The sequence below is a fragment of the Fimicolochytrium jonesii genome, assembly GCF_025526975.1.
Source record: "Fimicolochytrium jonesii strain JEL569 chromosome Unknown EV422scaffold_5, whole genome shotgun sequence".
Taxonomy (NCBI): Eukaryota; Fungi; Chytridiomycota; class Chytridiomycetes; order Spizellomycetales; family Powellomycetaceae; genus Fimicolochytrium; species Fimicolochytrium jonesii.
In genome coordinates this window covers 962,385-977,931 of record NW_026515672.1, presented here as the reverse complement: position 1 = coordinate 977,931, position 15,547 = coordinate 962,385, and the positions used below count along the sequence as shown (strand labels likewise).

The window sequence follows — 15,547 nt, the reverse complement described above, 5'->3', positions numbered from 1 at the left end:
CGTCCTGCAGTTCATTGAATTTAGCAAAGGAGAAAAGTTTCTGAGTCTTGGGTTTTTGGCCGGATCGTTCGCGTTTGCGGCGGTTGGTGGTGCGGTATTGGATGACGGCTTTGTAGCTTTCGATTATCATTTCTTGTCGGTCTGTTTGGGGTCATTTAGTTATGTCGTTTGTTGAGACGTTTAAATAGGCACTCCATGCATTTACCAACCTGATTCGACCCATTCCTCAACATCCCCAAACTCCGTCTCCTCCATTTGGCGTCCCGCCTTCCCTTCAAGCCGTGCGACCTCATTCTCCGGTCTCCAAACCGGCGACTGATGATCTTCATTCTCCCGCTTTAAATCCTTAGTAATGCGGATACTGGAAGCGTCCCCGAGCCCCGTAAGAACTTCTGGCGGCTGTGTCTCCATGAAGACCCCGGACCCCAAATCCGCGCCGAGAGGACGGTCGGATGGTTCCTCTTGATCTCCGGCTGATTCCGTTGCGACTATAATGCCCTCCATAGCCGTGTTCGCGGGAGGGTTCTCATCCACGCTATCTAGCTTAGATTGTGATTCTGTTGAAGCGGGCGTGTCTTGGGGACCTGTAGTGGGTCCCTCTGCTGCCACAGTCATAGTAGGTGGAGTTAGCTCCCTCATTTATGGCATGCATGCATCTTGAATGGCATCCGTGCGACATACATGTAGTGACAACCGTCACAGATGCTCTCCTGTCCGCGTTCTCATCCGCAGCACCCAAAGCCCTCGGCAGCGACGCCAAAGACGACCCCTCCATCGCTCCCCCGAAACCCTCACTCTCCCGCCCCAACAACGCCGAATACTTCTTGAACACCGCCTCAATATCGCTAAAACTCTGAAAGCGCGCATGCTCCTCAATCGGGTTTCCATTCGAGCCCCGGTCAGTCTGATAAGCGGTGTCATGCACGACTAGTGGGGCGAGCTGCATCGGCGAGGGGGTGTCTCTGCCCTCCGGGAACGATTCGATTCCGGCATTTTCGTGCAATGTAGCGTCCTCATACGTCTCATGCCAGGGCTCTTCCAACTCTTTCGGGCCCTGGGTGGTCCAGTTTGAGATCCCCTGCCCGACGAGCATGACGTCGAGAGATCGGTGGGGGTGGGATGTACGATTTCGAAGGCTTTGTTCTTCTTCGAAGGTTCGTCGTGTGGGTGATCTTGCGAATGTTTCATATTGGGATACGGGCGCCTCCCAAAGCTTTTGGCCCTGCACTGGCAGGACGGGGAGGACTGGTAGCCTTCGGGACATTGCACGCTTGGCATTGCGGCCATGGCTGTGTCCGTGTCCGTATGGGGATGCTTTGTCGCTGTGGTGCCCTGGCCGACTCTGGCCCAGTTTGCTAACCTTTGGGATGGTATCTGTTGCTTGCCTAGCAAGACGTTGAGTCCAGAAATATATCGCTCTTTCATTTCGTTTTCTCTCCTACCTGCTCAGGTAATCCGCCTCTACATCCCTCGAAACATTTCCCAAGTTCCCCAATAGATCGGCATCTGATGCACCGATGTGGAAAACTGCATTCAGTTCCTTTGCCGCTCTTTCCGCTACCCTGTAAATCACGATGTTAGTGCTGGCAACTCCAAAATAGATAGGGGATTCTTTCAGAGACTTGCCTTCTCTTGTGTTGGATGTCCATTTCTCTGCCTGCCGAAGCTCAAAGGGTTGGGTCAGTATGCGCCCTTCCCAAAATAACGGGAGCGCGTTTCGAGCCGGTTACGCGCTGTCGAGTTGTCTCACTCGGATTGAGGCTTGATGACCGTCATGACTTGCTCTCGGCTTCGACGTGCAGCCGCCACCATCGTCAAACGGCCGTAAACGCAAGCCACTGACATCACCATGAAAGACCTCACCCACGACGACGCCGAGAACCTGTGGAAGACCTTCGACTACAACGGCAACGGCATCCTCTCCCTCGCCGAAATCGACCGCGCCATCATCCAATCGTTCCCTCAGTATGCCTCCCGGAAACCCGTGATTATGCGGGCCTACAAGGCCACCGACGCATCCAAGGACGGTTTTGTGGACAGGAAGGAGTTTGGGAGGCTTATGAGCTACCTGGAGAACTATGATAGGTTCTACACACAGTTTCAAAAGTTGGATAAGGATGGGGATCATCGCGTGGATTTCGCGGAATTCAGCAAAGGCTGGAAAAGCTTGGGGCTGGACGGGGATAGCGCACGGAGCACGTTCGATCAGATTGATAAGAATAAGGGGGGATATGTTCTCTTTGATGAGGTGCGACTGCTTTTCATTGATATGCGTCTCTCACATTCCGCTGAATTGCTAAACCACCATCGTCCTACTCGGACAAACCAGTTTTGTGCCGCGCTAGCTTCGAAGAAAATGACAAAGTGATTGCCATCGATCTTCACCGGGAAGGTCGATTGCAGGAGTTCGGTTTCACACCCCCATCCGTCCGTAATCCCAAAAAGTGTCACCCACCCGTTGCGGCGTAATCTTTGCTGGCCCAATCTGAGACTCTATAGATGTTTGTGATGCGTCCTGACCGATCTACGTCGCGTCCTTGCATATATGGCATAGCCATCGTCCTATGTTCAAACAAAAGAGTATCAATGAGTTCTGCTGTGAATGTTAGATCGCACATACGGCGTCTTACCTTTGGGTATCTTTTTCAATGGCGGATCCACGCACTCAAGATGCGACGCCCGGTCGCAATGATCACATAATAGCAGTTCCTCCGATGGCTTTTGACAAACGAAGCAGCTCTTGCAGTCCCTGCACGACCAGTCGTACCCCTGAACGTTTTTGGTTGCAATTCTGCTCAGGCTTAGGCAACTCGGATGGTCTAGGATTGGAGAGTGAGTGCGTGAACGGTGGAACACCCCAGCAGCTTGCTAAAAGGGAAGTACGCACCACTGAGCCCACACAGGGCACAAGAGACAAGCCGCTCAGCTTTCCCATTCTTGTTCTTCACTGCCGTACCGCCGCATTGCAAGCAAAAGGGACTGCGAGGAGAAACGGGTTGAACTGTCGAGGGCTACTAATGATTTCCCAAAGCAAGCATCCCATACCTCTTGACGGAAGTTCTTGCTGGGAGGACAAGGACTTGTCTGGTGTCGGTCGGACCGTCGGCCATTCATTTGGTGTCCCGTCGCAACTGCTTCGGGAAAGCCGCCGGTTAGACGTCTGTCTTGCGTCACCCATACAGAGGCAGAACGACAACACTTACGAGTGGACGGACAAGACCAGAACGCACTCTGTTGGGTGTGAGAGAACGGAAACGCCGACGGCTTTGGGATGGTTTCTTGGGTAGAAGTCGAAGTTCAGAACATTCGGACAGGTTGGTGTCATTCTGATGAGGGTGGGAGTCGCGGCGCCGAGCAAATGACATCACGCCAGGTTTCCACCCGAGGCTCAAAAGGACCATGAAGAGGTACGAAGAACTAGGTATCCCAACCCAACATCTCAACGACGAGGAACCCTTTTGCTCCCCATACGCATTTCTTTCTTTTCCCCGGAGCTTCCCGTCAAGTTGTCAAAAGAGAAGACGTCTGACCGGCGATCGCAACCCAGCACTCAAAGAACGCGAGATATAACCGTTCCAAGATGGCGGCACCCATGAGATCAGCCGTCACCAAAGTAGGCGCGGAGATGGCAGCTTTCGGCAAGCAGCACCTCGGTCGGGGTATTGCGCGCGCAACGGAGTTGGTATGGGACAACGGAAAGGGATCCTGGTTGTATACGGTTGAGGGCCAGAAGTACCTGGACTTCACATGTGGTATTGGGGTTACGAACCTTGGTAGGGAAGGACGCTTGGCAAAAATGGGCCGGACCTGGAAGCACCGAACTTACGAATGTGATTTCTGTACAGGACATTGTCACCCCAAAGTCGTCAAGGCAGCACAGCGTCAATGCGATCGAATCATACACGCACAGATCAACGCTGGGTACCAGGTTGGCCGCGACTCAATGTTTCTTGTTTCTCCTCGATAACCCATTTGACTAATGAAGGTACTGTACTGCTCTACCGTAGAAACCGCAACTGGAACTGGTACAAAAGCTCCTGCCAGTGATGCCACACGAGTCACTGGATACCTTCCTATGGTTCAATTCGGGCTCCGAAGCATCCGAGAACGCGGTGAAGCTCGCTCGTCACGCAACGAAGAAGCAGAATGTCATCGTTATGCAGGTTTGGCAACCCGACGGCATGTACTATGCGAGCCATGAGTTTGGGGGTTAACGAATGCATTCACTCAGGGCGCTTTCCATGGGCGAACATTCGGGGCAATGTCTATGACTCGGTCGAAGACCATCTACTCCGCAGGATTCGGTCCGTTAATGGTAAGAGCGTGGATGTCTCATCGGGCAATTGACCCCCCATGTTAACATAGCCCACTCAGTCAGGAGTATATGTCACCCCCTTCCCTTACACCTATCACTACCTCCGCGAAACGGGTGGAGACAAAGCCACTGCCGAAGACCGATGTGCCGATCATGCCATCCGGGAGTTGAAGCTTCTCCTGAAGCAACAGACCCCAGCGAGCGATACGGCGGCTATTATCATTGAGCCTGTGTTGGGAGAAGGCGGTTATGTTCCAGCACCACAACGTACGTTGCATTGGGTTCATTTGGGTCGACGGGATGGGTTCCTACTCAACCTCAAACGCTCTTAGGGTATATGGAACAGCTCCGCAAGCTCTGCGATGAGAACAATATCCTCCTCATCATCGACGAGGTACAATCCGGGTTCGGCCGAACAGGCACGTACTTTGCCATCGAGCAATATGGTGTACGACCGGATATCCTCGTCATGGCGAAGGGGATCGCAAACGGGTTCCCATTGAGCGGCTTGGCTAGCCGGAAGGAGTTGATGGATAAGCAGGCGCCTGGGAGTATGGGTGGTACCTACTCGGGGTGGGTTGAGTTGTTTCTTCCCGTCGTGAGTGCGAGTGAGGAACGCTTTGGCTAACGACGTTTATGCAGTAACGCCGTGGCTTGCGCCGCTGGAGTCGCATGTGCAGATGTAATGCACGAGGAGAAGATCCTGGAAAACGTTGCAGCACGGTACCGTTTCCCTTCCAAATCCTTCCCTCCACCGCACACTTCTTATAACTCCTATCACTACAGAGGAGCTCAACTCCGCGCAGGCCTCGAATCCCTCCGCACATCCCCTACCCTCGCCCCCCTCATCGGCGACATCCGCGGCCGTGGTCTTATGGTCGGTCTCGAATTCAGCCCGGAAGCTCCCGCAGGCATCTCCGCCCGCGTCCAGAAAGCGTGTCTCGATCGAGGTCTGCTGGTGCTCACGACGTCGGTGTTTGAGACGCTAAGGTTTATCCCGCCTTTGACTGTGTCGAAAGAGGAGATGGAGAAGGGGTTGGAGATTTTTGGGGAGGCTGTTAGGGAGGCTGTTGAGGCGTGATGTGGGAGGACAGAGTTTATGTTGGCGTTTTGGCATTTTTGCGAAAGCTTTGTATTGGGTGGCGCTGGTTACGATGGTGTTCCAAAAGTATTGATCTGTACCGAAGGTTATCGATGTAGATATTGTCGTTCATTAGAATAAATGCATTTTGTCAGTTCCTTTGTCTTGTCAAAGCAAGTGGCAGTATTCGACAGCGCATCGGCAGGCGGAGTTTGCCATTGTCCGCATTGTCCGCCTTATCCACCTTGCCGCCGTTTCACCTATTCTTTATCCACGTGCCAACGAAAAGACGACGAAGTCCTCGAATGGCTCGAGAGGCGGACAATGTTCATGCCCTGCTTTGAGCTTTCATGAATGACAAACAGCCTAGACTGCTAAATGGTCCCGAACGCCTTATAGCATTTAGGGAAATACGGGAGTGCCAGACGGGCTCCGGCACTGTCGATCCAACAGCGCGATCCTGAGCTTAAATATCTCGCCACCCTCGATCTAGCACTGACACCCGCGATGCTCGAGAACCACTTGGCAACCTTCCACGCCGTGTGACGCCGGTATCTCGAATTGGACGGCCATTCTGAATGGGTTCAGGCGGTGGCGCTGGACCCCTTCCGCCTGATCAATACCCGCTTGGAATTGGTGCATTGTTGTTTGTTTATGCCCACTCCCAAAATACTGTTTTTCGGCCCCGCTCCTTCCTGTGCACATGTGCAATCGTCAATTTCTGCCTCTCAAGGCCTTTGAGCGTTTGTAGGTCACTATGTTTCGTTGTTATCTACACCTCGCAAAGCAAGCAAAGGTGGCCCTCAATGGACCCTTCATAAGGGCGTCGTGGAATATGTAGACCCTCCTCACCTCCGGGTTCAGCACCACCCAGAGTTTTTCATCGAGACCCAAGCCTCCAGCCCCTTCCTGCCACACGAACCGTAGAGCCATAGTGTACACGAGCAGACAGTAGAAAAACCACCATGTCTACACGGTGTAAATGGACGGAATCCGAGCCCGACGCCTGCGCTATCGTGTGGGATGATTACTCCAACTTCATTGGAGTGCATACGCTCGCGTTTGTGTGTATCGGGTTGACGATCATCGGGTCGACATTCGTTCTTGCGAGGGCGATCAAGCAGCAGAATTATGCCTCGTTTGCGGAGCGACTGTGAGTGTGGGCTTGACACTGTCTGAGTTTCCACCATCGCGGGACGCTCGGTGTGGATCCATGGATTGAGTGTGTTTTAACCAACTTCCTCCCTAACCTATATGCAGTCCGCTGTACCGTTGCCTAGCCGACCTCCTCTTCGCGGTTGTTCACACGCTGGACCATATTGTTTTGGTCAGCACCGAGAGATACCCGTCCCCGAGGGTTGGGGGTTTGCTTGGGACGTTAGTGTTCTGCTTCGTCGCATATCAGGTAACGTCTGCGCGCCCATTTTGATTCGGAGTGTGGGGCTGTGGGGAGAAGTCGGAATGTCTTACCCTCTCCCTGTCAATATTTTAGATGAACGTCACGACAGTGCTGTCAATCCAGTCGTTCTTGAAAGTCGTCGTTGGCAAGGAATTCCCGTTAGGCGTGTATGAGTACCGCCTGCATGTGATTGCATTTCTGCCCGGTCTGTTGATCTTTGGGACTGCCAATGCCAATCAGGGGATGGGTCCTTTCTTATACTTGTACGTTTGCCGGAGTGCTTGTGAACGGACAACGCCGTCCTTGATTGTGTTGCTTACCGCACTTCTCTGTCTGCGTCACTAGCCAAGGCCCCAATCTTGCGACTGGTAGCCCTGGTCGAGGTTACGGCTGGTTCTCAGGTGAGTGTTGTATACAGTGAGCTATTGACATCATGCCTCTCATCGATGACTAAAAGAATCCCTTCCGCCCAACCTCAGTCCTATTCTTCTTGTTCGTCAGCGCAACCGTCATGGTCACCTCCTACATGACCGTCCGGCACGTCAACCGGGTGCGGAACGAAATGCACGGCAAGAAGCAAAGCGCCGCTCAAAGCAAAGCTACCGCGGGAACGGACCGCGCTGTGCGAAGACTGCAGAGCTTTACGATTGCTGCTTGCTTGCAGTGGCTTCCGTGCGCGTTGCTGTTGACGGCTGCTATGGCTGATACGACGAAGCCGTATGGGTTTAGGATGTTTTGCATCTATGTTGGGATCGCCGGTGAGTGGTTGAGAGTTGTTTGCGAAGGTACGCCGGCTTGATCGTCATCTCACGAACGCTTCTCCGCCAGGCGCAAATCTTGGGGGAGTCTGGAACAGCGTGGCATATATATACAACGAGAGGATCTACATGAACATGCGAGCCGCGCCCATCAATGGCTCAGGCGTCAACCAAAGTACCTCCGCCGTTGACAATTCCACAACGGGAAAGAACTCGATGAAAGGGCAGAGCCAGACCGTGCTTCCCAAACTGCCTCCTGGTCAACCCATGACGGACAATTTCTTCAAGGGACCCGTCACTGCTATGGCTTGAACGAGTTGACCCTCCTGATAGCAACTCGGCGGCTTCCCGTCTTCTATACCCGGATGAGGGAAACCTCGTCTGCATTGCTTTTCTTCTCTGGCTCGCGGGATCGAAACCATAGCGTTGTTTCTTTGCGATTTGTCACGCAACCAACCAATTTTTGCACAATAAATTTGGGGAATGGATCCGAGCAACCCCCATATTGTTCTAGCCACCCCCTTTGGCGTCGTTTTGACAGTGTTCTGTCCCAATGCTGTCACCTCTGACTTTGACGATTTTCCTTTTGCCTTTCCCCTGGGGGTTAAATGGTTATAATACATTCAGGAAAAGACCATCGGAAGAAGGAGAATCCAACAAAACTAAGCACAGAGCAGAGTACTATACAGAGTCCATCAATCACACGCTAGGGTAGCCACATGGGCATTCAAAGGGCAGGTTATCCGTTGTGTTTGACATACTGGCGGCGAGTTGCAGAGAAAGCCCTGTACGGAGACGTCTGGACTCCAAGAGATTTGAAGTTTGAAGTGCGCGACATCAAGAGGAAGAATGAGAGCATTCAGAAAACGCTCAAGGTCCTATCCCGCTCCGCTCGAAAAGTTGCCGCTCATCGAGAAAGGATTTAGCAGTGGGGTAAGAAGCCGCGATATCACTCCCAGCTGAATGGAAAGGTAGCCAAGGTGCATCGCAGAGCTGTTCATTGGACTGCATATGTACGTGATGCGAAATCGGTGAACCAGTGCATCTGACGAGGATGCAGATAGATCCTCCGGGAACAGTCCTATCGCACCAGGGAGCCGCGTACGTCCGTTCAGGATCGATATAGACGCCCCCGCATGCAGTCGAATGCTCCCCGTCCCTCCACAGAAGGCCAGATCGTACAAAGAACGCCTCTCTAGGCTTAAGTGTCTGCCGCTGAAGATTGCCCTCCCTAGTGCCCCGTCGTGCCCCGTCGTAGAACGCCACGTCTTGTCCGCCTCGAGATGCCAAGAGGGCCACAGTGTTGTACAGGACCTATGAGACCCTTCCATGCGATACTCCCGAGGACGGAGAAAGCAGCGGTCCTCCACCTCTCCATCCCTTCCTTACAATAGCGACCGGGACGGTCACCAACGCGTGAGTGAACAGAGTTGGAATGGAGGGTAGCACGCTGTGATATCAGTTTCAGATGCTGTCACATGTCCAATCACCGATGTGATACATGCGCGATTTTCCGGTCTTCCGCGATACGCAAAAAGCGCCTTACGGGATAGGGGGAGCGGCAGGCGGACCGAATGCAAGGAACGAGACGTTCCCGCCATCGACTATACCAATTTTCAGCTGTGTACATTCCTCATCCATTTGTCGCAGTTGGGCGTGGAAGTCTTCTACATCAAACATTGGGTCCGTTACACTGACCGAGAAGAAAAATCACACACATATCGTGAGCGGGTAACCTCAGAAGAAGCAGAATCAAAATGATGACTGACAACATACTTTTGAACCACAACGCGAAAATCGGGAGGTCCAGGATCGCTCTTCTTGAAACGGGGCCGTGGCTTGTAGACATTGAAAGCGCGTATAGGTCGACCTTCGAGTCTAGACGGCGGTGCCGGCGGAGAAGAGGATGGCGCCGCCGCGGCCGGAATAGTAGGCTTTTCGACGTTCAATCGAGGAATGATCTGCAATTGCCGAAACACATCCGTCGAGTACCGACACCGCCGTAGATCGACGATGGGCCAATGTGGGGTGGATCTGCGTGGGAGCCACCATGCTAGCAGCCATCCGATGAGCCGGTTGAAGAGCCGGCCAAAGCTTCCTATCGTAGCTAGCACTGGAGGCGGATATGGGATGTTAGATTGACGGCTGCATTCCATTCGACACCGGCAGATGCTTTACCAGAGAACGAAGGCCGCGTCGATACGGTGGTGGAGGATGGTCCAATCCGCCGTTTTGCGCGCACCGGTCGTAAGAAAGGCGGCAAATGTGTCCGGAGGACGGCATATCCCAGTCGCTTCAGGTAGGCATAGACCTATAATTCGGACATCAATCAGCATTTCCCTATGACCAGGCACCTTCACCCCTTCCGGCTGAGCATGAACGTACCTGATACCCATCCATATCAACCATATCCCCACCCACATCCTCCAGCCCGACCAACAAGTCAAACGCCTGCTGCATAGAGCACAACCCGCCGCGATACGTCAACATCATCGCATTGCGTTCAATCATGAACAGCGCTTCCTCCGGCAACAGGTACAGATCGGATCCGACCGTCGTGCCCGCCGCCTGGTAGTATGTCCCGCGCTGGACGGTGACGCGCGCTACACAGTGGTGGGGGTCCCACTCGGCTTCGTTCATTGAGCGGCTGGTGGGGAGTCGGTCAATCCTATGCTCCCCCCGGATGTATGTGGATAAGTTCTCTCAAAGCTCACCTAGACGCCCTGCGCTCCTCCTGGAGAATGGTATGGAGTGCATTCCGCGACTCTTCCAGCGCCTTGCTCTGTGCGTTAGAGCCATCCGGGCCGAACTCTTTGGTTCCTCGGAGGATCGGTGCCTGTCTAGATAAACCCAAAACCGCGTCAGAAACCGGATCTGCCGCCGGCATTCCCTCCAATCTCCTCGTCCCGCTCTCAGCCACAGGTCTAGTTGCAGCTTCCCACGATGCCCAGCTTACGTTTTCGAGTCCTGTGACAGCAACCACCTGTAGTCGACCCCTCCTTCATCTTCCGCGACATCGTCAGTGTCCGCGGTGGGTGATGGTTCGCCGTCGTGGGTAGACAATGGTGCGAGGCTTTTCTGGCCGGTTGGAATCGTGGGCGCTGCGACCTGGTGGTCAGCCTCTCCCTCAGTGCGCTCTGGCTTGCGAGAATCGGTCATTGTGTCAAACGTAGATAAAGATGAGTGTTTGAGCAGGAAATGGGTCGACCAGGAAAGAGCCATATACGCCTTTTTCTGTGCCGCCCAAGTGAAAGCGCATTTTCTCCTTGCCCGCGCATTTCAAAAACACCACATAGATAGGTAGAACAAGAATGAAAATGTGTCCGGCTCGCAACCTCTTGCCGGAGAGAATCATATAGTGACCTTTTGTGTTGTGTGAGAAGCGACAAGAAACCAAACATGGGTAGCCCACACAATGAAAGTCAGCGGGATGGTGATATCAGCTGGCGTATATGCATGTTACAACGGGGGATAAGTATAAAGAACCACGGTTTCCGGGCATCAACGAGGCCCTTCCCGATTGCAGAGGGATGGATGTGAACCCTTCAGCGGCGCGGGGTTTCACGCGTCCTTCCGCAGGCCCTCCATCTCCTTCCGCAAAGCCTCGTTTTCTCGTTGGAGCCATTCTACGCCGCCGACTTGCATGGCGCCGATTTGGCTGCCCACCACACATGGGGCCTGCTGTGTGGCCGGCTGCTGTGAGGCGGCGGCCGCGGTGGCAGAGTTTTGCTGCAACAGGTCTACGTTGACTGGAGTGAAGGCGCCTTCCGGGACTTGCACGCCTAGCGTTTCCAGCGACATGCCCTTCCGTTGCAACGCGCCGACAATGTCTTGCAGGAACTGCCGTTGCACCTCTGTTTGACGGACGAGTTGGTCCAAGCTCGCTGGCGTAGCCGTGCGCGGCGTTGTTGAGTTGCTATCGCCTGTCGTTACCTCGAACCTGCCGCGTCGGTCTGACGTCGAGCGAGGGAGAGAGTCGGACGAGTTGCTTTGTTGGATGGGCATTCCAGGGGCGTTCGGGGTGGTTGGCGTGTTATTTGCGGAGGATGCAGTGGAGAGGTTCTGGACCGCGAATCTGGAGGGTTTTCGCTCTACTATATTTTGAAAGACGGAGATAGATTAGACCGGCTTTTCGATTTTGGTTGCCGCCAATCTAAACATTAGGACTTACGTGGAGCAGGCTCTGCTTCTTGCCGTCCATCCACAGGCGAGCTGGTCGCCGGCCAACCATCTGTAGCGGACGAAGTTGCTGACGGAGGTGCAGCGGCGGTCGCAGAGTTCGACTGATTTACGCTAAATCTGCCTTTCCGAACACCCACACCTGCTGCATTTGTATCCCCGGGCCCAGGGCTACTGCTGTTGGGAACCCCAGTATTCCCAGCGGTATTGGTCGCTTGCGATTGCTGTTGTTGCGGTTGTTGGAGCTGTGATGTTTGCGAGCTGCTTTCATTGTCCCCAACGTCAACGCGAAGGGCAGCGGAGGACGTGTTGGGACTTGCCCCTGGACTTCCACTTCCTTCTACCGTGAACCTGCTTTTCTTTCCGGGTGCAGCGATCGGTACTGGTTCCGCTCCGTCCGTGATCACGGTGGGTGTCCCGAACGTGACACCTTTGCGGCCCCCTTCCGTCTCGTCTGGCCCGGGATTCTGCTCCAGAGAGGAGCTATCCGAGAGCGACGTGCCGGACAGGAATGTTCGAATGGTATCACGGTTGCCACGGTCCGTCCCACGCACGAGGTCGTTGAACTCTTCACCGACAGATGAGAAATCCCATGAAACGCCCTTATGGTAAGCACCATCGCTCTCTGGCCGTGCTCCGCGTTTGTTATGTGGCCGCTGTGTTATCGGCGGCAGGTTCTGTAATAGAGCGGGAACGAGGTATTGCCGCTTCTTGGCGGCCTGTTTGAAAAAGGCATGACCCAATAGCTTCTCGGCATTTGGTCTGATGAAATCTCGGGAGGTCAGTTCCCATCGGGGAGTGACGAAGACGTCAAGCTGTTTCCACATACATACCTCCGTGCTGGATCCTTCACCAGACAGATATCGATCATATCCTTGAAGATCTTTGAGTACTTGTACTTTGTGGATTCGCGGTCCAAGGTCGGTGGATCGTTTTGCAAGGTCAACATGAGCACTTTGATAGGAGGGTATCTTGCGAACGGTGCATGACCGGTTGCCAACTCCAGAGCCGTTATCCCGAAACTCCAGATGTCCGCCTTGTAGTCATATCCACTTTGTTCCATGACCTCAGGGGCCATCCAGCAGGGAGTTCCCACGAACGTTTTCCGAATTCCTTTCCTCTCCCCAGTGTCCATCAGGCTGGAGCTGACACCGAAGTCTGCCAGCTGAACGAGTCCATCCTCGTGTATCAGTAAATTCCCGGCCTTGACATCTCGATGTATCAATCCATTTTTGTGCAAATAAACCAACCCCTCGAGGGCTTGCTTCAGAATCGTGGCGATGGAGGTCTCGTCCATTCCATCTTGGAAAGCGGTCTTCATGATATCTAGACACGATCCAGCGGACAGGAAGGGCGTCACTATGTACAGCTTAGATCCGTGTACGAAGGAACCATATACTGGTAACAGGTGTGGATGTTTTGAAAGGGACATGATCTGGATTTCTCTCTGTGATGCGCGTCTCAAGTCAGGCAATGGGTCCTGAAGTGGAGGGAGCAGATGTAACTCACCCGCAGTTCGTCTATTTGGTTCCTCTCAAACATATCGAGGTCTATCATCTTCACCGCTACCGTCTTATTCGTTGGCTTGTACAGGGCGGTGTACACCACGGCCGAACTGCCATAACCAATGGGATCACCCATCTCGTAGTCTTCCGCGTTCATGGAGAGAATGTCCCCACCACTAAGAAGGCTAGCGGAGCTCGCTCCTGCAGCAAGGTTGTGCTGCGACATGGACGGTGAGGTGTTCCCGGACGCTCCATACGAGGCCGGGGTTGTCGATACTCTTCGAATCCCATTCCCGCTAAGTTTCTGCTCAATGGCATTTGAAGCCCGTTCGACGATTGAAGGTTTCCTCATGGATGAGCGTGGTGGAGAATAGGCCATGACGGAGGTATGAGAGTGTGGACGAGATGGAGCGAGCGCTTGCGAGTGTCGTCTTATATATACTGTACAGTATGTCGCGGAGGTTGGCAGAACGGAAAGTTGGGCAAGCAAGCACAAACCTCGTGGCGGCGCGGTTGCGAAACTCTCTACGTAACAAAAGCCTCTGCTCAAGAACAAGTAATGATTATGACTCTGGGACTAGCTCAGCATAGGCGTCTACTATTAATTCCAGGGAGGGAAGTGTGGTGGTGGTACCTACTACGCTACTACTGTACTATATGTACCGAACGTATTATTGCTACGGCGAACGGCGAGCAGGATTTGGAACTCATAGTACAGTACACGGACAGTGCAGCCGGCTGGGCTCTGGGTCTCGGACCCGCCAGCTCAGCGCTCACATACGTCTTCGGCAAGCGTGTCGTTCGGTCTTCCGCGCAGAATAAACAGACATCTCTTGTCGCAACCCCACGGCCTCTGCACACACGCAACGGCCACCCCAAGTATTGTAGTAGGATATGTGCGCCAGAGGCCGCTCTTCAAAACTGTTCCATTACATTTTTTATATTTTCTCTTAAAAACAAATAAATGCCTACTTTAACTTGCTTCATCAACGTCAAAGACAGAGGGCTCCTCATCGCTTTCCTCTCCCGCAACGCCAGCCTGACTCCACTCTTGCACCTTGCTGTTACGATCTGCGACAACGGCCTGCATGATTTCCTTCGTGATAGCAAAGCAGTTTGGGCACTTGCTCTGCTTGAACATCGCTCGAACACTGCTGCAGTGACGGCAACAACCGCAGGAAAGGGGCTGGCAGGGGGTGTTATGACCAGCGTTGTCGAATGGGAACGCATATCGAGTAATGTCAACATGCTTTCCAACCTTGACTACGGTGTGGCCTTGTGCATTTGGGCGTCGCTGGGTGAGTGGGATGACTGCCTCGCCTAGCAGCAGGCCGTCAGGCTCTGCGGTGAAATGATACAACCGCGTGGTCACCGAATTCTTGCCAGCTGTCCTTGATTCCCTCTCGTAGGCTGGGCCGCCATGGTCTCTGTTGTAGACAATTATATGGTCAAGAATGCTGAGAAGCTTATCCGCCGCAGCCTGGAGGTTGCACTTTTGGTCTTTGCGGAATTGGAACAACGACGTCCCGGCGTTTGCTCCCCGTAGCTTGCCTCGGCGAAGATTCAGTACTGCCGCTTCCTGAGCATCGGCTTCTTGGAGGGCAGCTTTGAACATGACTCGCTGCTCGGCTTGATTCTGCTGCATCGTCGGATGAATAAGGGGACAGATGACTGAATGCCAGAGTTCGATGGCCTCCTCGCTGAGATACCGGTAGTTGTTTTGGATCCATTCGTAAAGCGGGATGTTGTGCGCACGGTAGAAGCCCGTGCGCACGGTAGAAGCCCAAGCGCCCAAGAATGCAAAGGATGATTGTCACGTAGTTCTTCTTCCCCATTTGTATGAAGAACGGGAGGCTGCAAACAACGAATTCCTCAAAGTGATTGTAGTTGAGGGATGTGATAATCACTGGTGCGTCGAGCATGAGCGGTAGATGCTCCTCGAAGAAGGTACGGATAACATTCCTGCCCCAACTGTAGTCATGCGCCATCGCGGCTGTCGACGTCGGCATGTGAGCAAGCTGCCGTGCCTGAAGTGCAAGAGACAGCAGGAGAACACGTTGAATGGGACGCAGATGGACCTGTGGACAAACGAGACCCGGAAATGCTGCTTCGTAAAGGATCTTAAGAAGGGGGAACTAGTGCTTGTATGCTGCTTCCTGCATGTTCAAGGCAATGTGAAACGATCCAGGCCAATCCAAGAATTTTCCGGAGTGTCGCTGCCCCTCCGCAGAGCCCGTGAGGAACTTAAGGGTTCCCATCCAGACATAGAAGTCTCCGGATACAACGATTGGCAATTCATCAATATATGGC

At 53.5% G+C, this 15,547-nt stretch overlaps 8 protein-coding genes across 8 annotated transcripts; 3 read left to right on the top strand and 5 right to left on the bottom strand.

The window, feature by feature from the left end:
• Window positions 1-176: 176 nt before the first annotated feature.
• On the bottom strand, window positions 177-1,763 carry EV422DRAFT_366866 (uncharacterized protein). The gene is made up of 4 exons (XM_053066696.1): window positions 1,627-1,763; window positions 1,443-1,562; window positions 682-1,385; window positions 177-599 (listed from the first exon to the last, which is right to left on the bottom strand). Coding segments are annotated over exons 1-4 (849 nt in total). The 5' UTR covers window positions 1,650-1,763; the 3' UTR covers window positions 177-597.
• EV422DRAFT_366731 (uncharacterized protein) lies at window positions 1,627-2,476 on the top strand. The gene is made up of 2 exons (XM_053066695.1): window positions 1,627-2,248; window positions 2,330-2,476. The coding sequence occupies exons 1-2, from the start codon at window positions 1,850-1,852 to the stop codon at window positions 2,366-2,368; spliced, it is 438 nt and encodes a 145-aa protein (XP_052927746.1). The 5' UTR covers window positions 1,627-1,849; the 3' UTR covers window positions 2,369-2,476.
• On the bottom strand, window positions 2,447-3,355 carry EV422DRAFT_366676 (uncharacterized protein). The gene is made up of 5 exons (XM_053066694.1): window positions 3,204-3,355; window positions 3,046-3,134; window positions 2,888-2,979; window positions 2,631-2,819; window positions 2,447-2,562 (listed from the first exon to the last, which is right to left on the bottom strand). The coding sequence occupies exons 2-5, from the start codon at window positions 3,108-3,110 to the stop codon at window positions 2,525-2,527; spliced, it is 384 nt and encodes a 127-aa protein (XP_052927745.1). The 5' UTR covers window positions 3,111-3,134; window positions 3,204-3,355; the 3' UTR covers window positions 2,447-2,524.
• Window positions 3,356-3,370: 15 nt separating this feature from the next.
• On the top strand, window positions 3,371-5,551 carry EV422DRAFT_522021 (pyridoxal phosphate-dependent transferase). Its single transcript, XM_053069789.1, has 8 exons — window positions 3,371-3,773; window positions 3,846-3,928; window positions 4,008-4,163; window positions 4,232-4,315; window positions 4,375-4,582; window positions 4,648-4,888; window positions 4,958-5,038; window positions 5,102-5,551. The coding sequence occupies exons 1-8, from the start codon at window positions 3,581-3,583 to the stop codon at window positions 5,394-5,396; spliced, it is 1,341 nt and encodes a 446-aa protein (XP_052927744.1). The 5' UTR covers window positions 3,371-3,580; the 3' UTR covers window positions 5,397-5,551.
• A 1,291-nt stretch (window positions 5,552-6,842) lies between these two features.
• On the top strand, window positions 6,843-8,090 carry EV422DRAFT_366496 (uncharacterized protein). The gene is made up of 4 exons (XM_053066691.1): window positions 6,843-7,058; window positions 7,141-7,196; window positions 7,275-7,553; window positions 7,624-8,090. The coding sequence occupies exons 1-4, from the start codon at window positions 6,889-6,891 to the stop codon at window positions 7,863-7,865; spliced, it is 747 nt and encodes a 248-aa protein (XP_052927743.1). The 5' UTR covers window positions 6,843-6,888; the 3' UTR covers window positions 7,866-8,090.
• A 1,005-nt stretch (window positions 8,091-9,095) lies between these two features.
• On the bottom strand, window positions 9,096-10,712 carry EV422DRAFT_565621 (uncharacterized protein; the record flags this gene model as incomplete). The annotated part of the gene is made up of 6 exons (XM_053072340.1): window positions 9,096-9,246; window positions 9,330-9,666; window positions 9,732-9,864; window positions 9,939-10,200; window positions 10,268-10,393; window positions 10,510-10,712. The coding sequence occupies 6 exons, from the start codon at window positions 10,710-10,712 to the stop codon at window positions 9,096-9,098; spliced, it is 1,212 nt and encodes a 403-aa protein (XP_052927742.1).
• Window positions 10,713-11,034: 322 nt separating this feature from the next.
• On the bottom strand, window positions 11,035-13,884 carry EV422DRAFT_366582 (kinase-like domain-containing protein). The gene is made up of 4 exons (XM_053066692.1): window positions 13,242-13,884; window positions 12,566-13,179; window positions 11,725-12,494; window positions 11,035-11,647 (listed from the first exon to the last, which is right to left on the bottom strand). Exons 1-4 carry the CDS (start codon window positions 13,614-13,616, stop codon window positions 11,115-11,117), a joined length of 2,292 nt encoding a protein of 763 aa, XP_052927741.1. The 5' UTR covers window positions 13,617-13,884; the 3' UTR covers window positions 11,035-11,114.
• Window positions 13,885-15,225, bottom strand: EV422DRAFT_612189 (uncharacterized protein; the record flags this gene model as incomplete). Its single annotated transcript, XM_053073891.1, has 2 exons — window positions 13,885-14,876; window positions 14,947-15,225. 2 exons carry the CDS (start codon window positions 15,223-15,225, stop codon window positions 14,211-14,213), a joined length of 945 nt encoding a protein of 314 aa, XP_052927740.1. The 3' UTR covers window positions 13,885-14,210.
• Window positions 15,226-15,547: the final 322 nt, after the last annotated feature.